This window comes from Impatiens glandulifera, chromosome 1, assembly GCF_907164915.1.
Source record: "Impatiens glandulifera chromosome 1, dImpGla2.1, whole genome shotgun sequence".
Classification (NCBI taxonomy): Eukaryota; Viridiplantae; Streptophyta; class Magnoliopsida; order Ericales; family Balsaminaceae; genus Impatiens; species Impatiens glandulifera.
Window position 1 is genome coordinate 3,521,395 of NC_061862.1, and position 3,727 is coordinate 3,525,121.

At 37.3% G+C, this 3,727-nt stretch overlaps 1 protein-coding gene across 1 annotated transcript; it reads left to right on the plus strand.

The window, feature by feature from the left end:
- Window positions 1-2,057: 2,057 nt before the first annotated feature.
- Window positions 2,058-2,666, plus strand: LOC124926287 (putative UDP-glucose flavonoid 3-O-glucosyltransferase 3). The gene has a single exon (XM_047466517.1). The coding sequence runs from the start codon at window positions 2,058-2,060 to the stop codon at window positions 2,664-2,666; it is 609 nt and encodes a 202-aa protein (XP_047322473.1).
- The last annotated feature ends 1,061 nt before the right edge of the window (window positions 2,667-3,727 follow it).

Consider the following 3,727-nt stretch of genomic DNA (forward strand, 5'->3'; position numbering starts at 1 on the left):
TTCATCTCCTTTCGCTTGTGCTTAAGGTACTTCTTGAAATCGTTCCAAGACGGTGGCAACTTCTCAATAATAGCCGCCACTTGGAAAGTTTCTCCCAAATTCATGCCATCGGCATAAATTTCGTGCAAAATAACTTGGATCTCTTGAACTTGTTTAATGACCGGTCTTGAATCTACCATTTTGTAGTCCAAAAATCGACCGACCATAAACTTTTTGGACCCGCATCTTCTGTTTTGTACTTACGTTCAAGAGATTGTCATAATTCTTTGGCCATATTCTTTTTACTTAACACATTGTACAATGAATCTGATAAGTCATTTAACACGTAATTTCTACATAAGAAATCTGAATGGTGCCAAGTATTAATGGCTGAAGGCGCTTGCACATCAACTTTCGGATGCACGTTTGCGTCCGACGATGAAGCCACGTTTGGCTCATTGATTTTGGGAGTGGGAGGATCCTCCGTGAGGAATCGCGCAAGACTCAGGGTCGTGAGGTAGAAGAACATCTTCTGCTGCCATCTCTTAAAGTTTGAGCCATCAAACTTTTCTGGCTTATCTAAATGGTTAGTTGGAACCGGCATCCTCATGTTAGAAGTAGGTGTTTCGGTAGTCATTTCTGAAACAAAACCAGAAACGTGTAAGAATCTAAGATAAATAATATTTGAGATTGTTTTAAGATTGGTGGTGATCTTATCTCATAACAATTACACGTAAATAATATATGAAAATAATACAATGACAATAAAATAGATACAACAAATTATTTAAGAGATGAAGAAAAATATTTTCGTTTGCTCCGAGGCCTATGAAATCACAGTTCCCTTAAAATAGTTTCATTGTCTCCCGTTTGTGTTGGAAAGTTTCGTCGGTGGCTGCTTCCCAGGGTACAACGGAACCTGCAATGATTTAGCACAGAAAAACCACTACAACAACGTACTAGACAAAAGTACCTGAATCACAATCACCGGGTTTTGCATAGAAATGATCGAGTCAAGAAACTCGAATAATACTCACAAGAACACTCACAAGAATAATGAAAGACCTTAGAATTCTAGATTGAGAAGTGATAAGAAAAATGTGTGGAGATAAATCAAGGTGAGGTAATATTTATAGTTGAAAATTAAACTCATAATCAATTCTTTAATCCATCATCAATTTATCCAACGGTTATCCTTGCTTGTCTTTTCATTATCTTTGTAAATTACATCTAACGATAAGTATTTTGTAGTTACAATAACAATTAACACAATTTGTTAATTGCCTCGTTCAAGGCATTAATGTTAATTGTAATAATTAACAAATTTAAGTCACAATGAATTTGATGTGAATTTCATTTGGATGAAATTTCACCTTAATTTACATTTTAATTTAATGTGAATTTCATTTGGATTAATTTCATTTTAATTCATACTAAAATATCATTTGAATTTCATTTGAATTAATTTCACTTTAATTCACATTTAAATTTGGTGTGAATTTAATTAGCCAAAATATCATGAATTCCATCTATTTAATGAAATTTGTTTAATTCCAACCAAAAGAAGAAAAAAGATTAATGGAGTTAGCAGTCATTCCATTTCCAGGCATAAGCCATTTGGTACCATTGTTGGAAATGGCAAAGTTGTTACTCGACAGAGATTCTAAAAATAATCACCATAATCAATTATTTAATCCATCATCCATTCATCCAATAGTTATCCTTGCTAGTCTTTTCATTATCTTTGCAAATTACATCAAACATTAAGTATTTTGTAGTTACCATAACAATTAACACTCATTTAAGGCATTATTGTTAATTGTAACAATTAACAAATTTAATTCACAATGAATTTGATGTGAATTTCATTTGGATGAAATTTCACCATAATTTACATTTTAATTTAATGTGAATTTTATTTAAATTAATTTCACTTTATTTCATATTTAAATTTCATGTGAATTTCATTTGAATTAATTTCATTTTATGAATTTGGTGTGAATTTAATTAGCCAAAATATCATTTCCTCTTATATAATGAAATTTGTTTAATTCCACGAGAAGTAAGAAAAAAGATTAATGGAGTTAGTAGTCATTCCATTTCCAGGCATAAGCCATTTGGTACCATTGTTGGAGATGGCAAAGCTGTTAGTCGACAGAGATTCTAAACTTACTGCAAATGTCATCATCATCAACATGCCCGAAGGCCCTCCAATGGACATCACTTCCATCAAACAATCCATCTCCACCGATCGAATACGTTTCATCGAAATCCCCAAGGACGAACGCGATTCAACCCGTGAGGTCATGAAGAACACCTCCACATCCTTTACCAATTTCATCGAGACCCAGATACCCTTCATCCAAGACGCAATCACAACACACGTTATCAAACGCTCTGGATCAGGCCGCCTAATCGCCTTTCTTGTTGACATGTTCTGTGTTAGCATGATGGATGTAGTCGAACAGGATTTCGACGTTCCTGGCTATATATTCTTCACATCTAATGCATCTCTACTTGGACTCTCTAACCATCTACTCACATTAAGCGATAATGGACAGGACATCACCGATTTCAATGGGTCGGACGTTGAATTGGACGTGCCGGCCTTCCCAATTCCATTTCCGGCTAAGGTTCTTCCGTGGAGGGTGATGGATAAGACTGCTATTTGCCCACTGAAGGGGTAACCGACCTAACATACGCCCCGGTGACCATGGAATAGATGTGTCGCCGGTTCTCAGGATCTGACATTCCGGTTAGACCCTGGGGTGCTAAAAGCCAACTATCTCACAAGTACCAGCTTCTCTGTGAGATTCTGGGAAAGTCCATCTTGGGCAGAGAGAAAAGCTACTACTACACCCAAAGGCTTTTCGAGATGATGATCGCTGTAACAGTTGGGACACCGGTTAACTGGTCCTGGATCATCTTCAGCAACTTGAAGAAGATGCTCCTCTCCAACAAAGCCGGCTACGCTCCTCAGCTGAGCGGTTTTTGTGCAAGTTTGGACATCCACTCCGGACCGTTCGTAACCCTCCATCCAAGACATGTGCTCACCAAGGAGAGAGTACAAGAGCTGGTCGACCGGTGGGAAGCAGTGAAGGCTAGAAGAAATCAAGCGCCTGAGTCATCTAACGTCTAGCCTGTCCTTTCCTTTTGTCTTATTTCAATTTCTTTTCCAAAACCGGTAATTTTGTTGTACTGCCGGTTTTGTACCTCAGTTAATGAAGATGATTTCCTTCCTCCTTTAAATCTAAAATCTAAAGTCATAAATGATCAAACATTTAATGTGACGTATCAAATCACTCTTGGAAATAGGAATCGTCATTCTCAAAAAGCATGCATGACTTGATTAGACAAGACATGTCTTTATTCTCTTGAAAAATCACAAAATCATTAATGACCAGACATAAACGGCTAGATTTTTCAAATATCCTCATTAAATGCTCTCAACCGTTCCAAGCTATAAAAGGGGTCTCAACCCTCCATTCTCAAAACACACTCCCTGCTTTCCTTCTCTCTAGAGCTTGAAAAATCACAAAAATCTCCTCAGCCTCTCTCACTCCTCCGCATAATGTCGGCCGAACTCAGAAATACCCTCATCGTCGATTTCGAAGACATAAAAGATAGCGCATATCATGAATGCATCTTCCAACCGATCATAGAATCGGGGCTTCAAGGTTTTCTCAAAGGTTCAGACACTATCCTCGTGGAGGAGGTGTGTGAATTTTTCAACAACGGTCATGTTCTA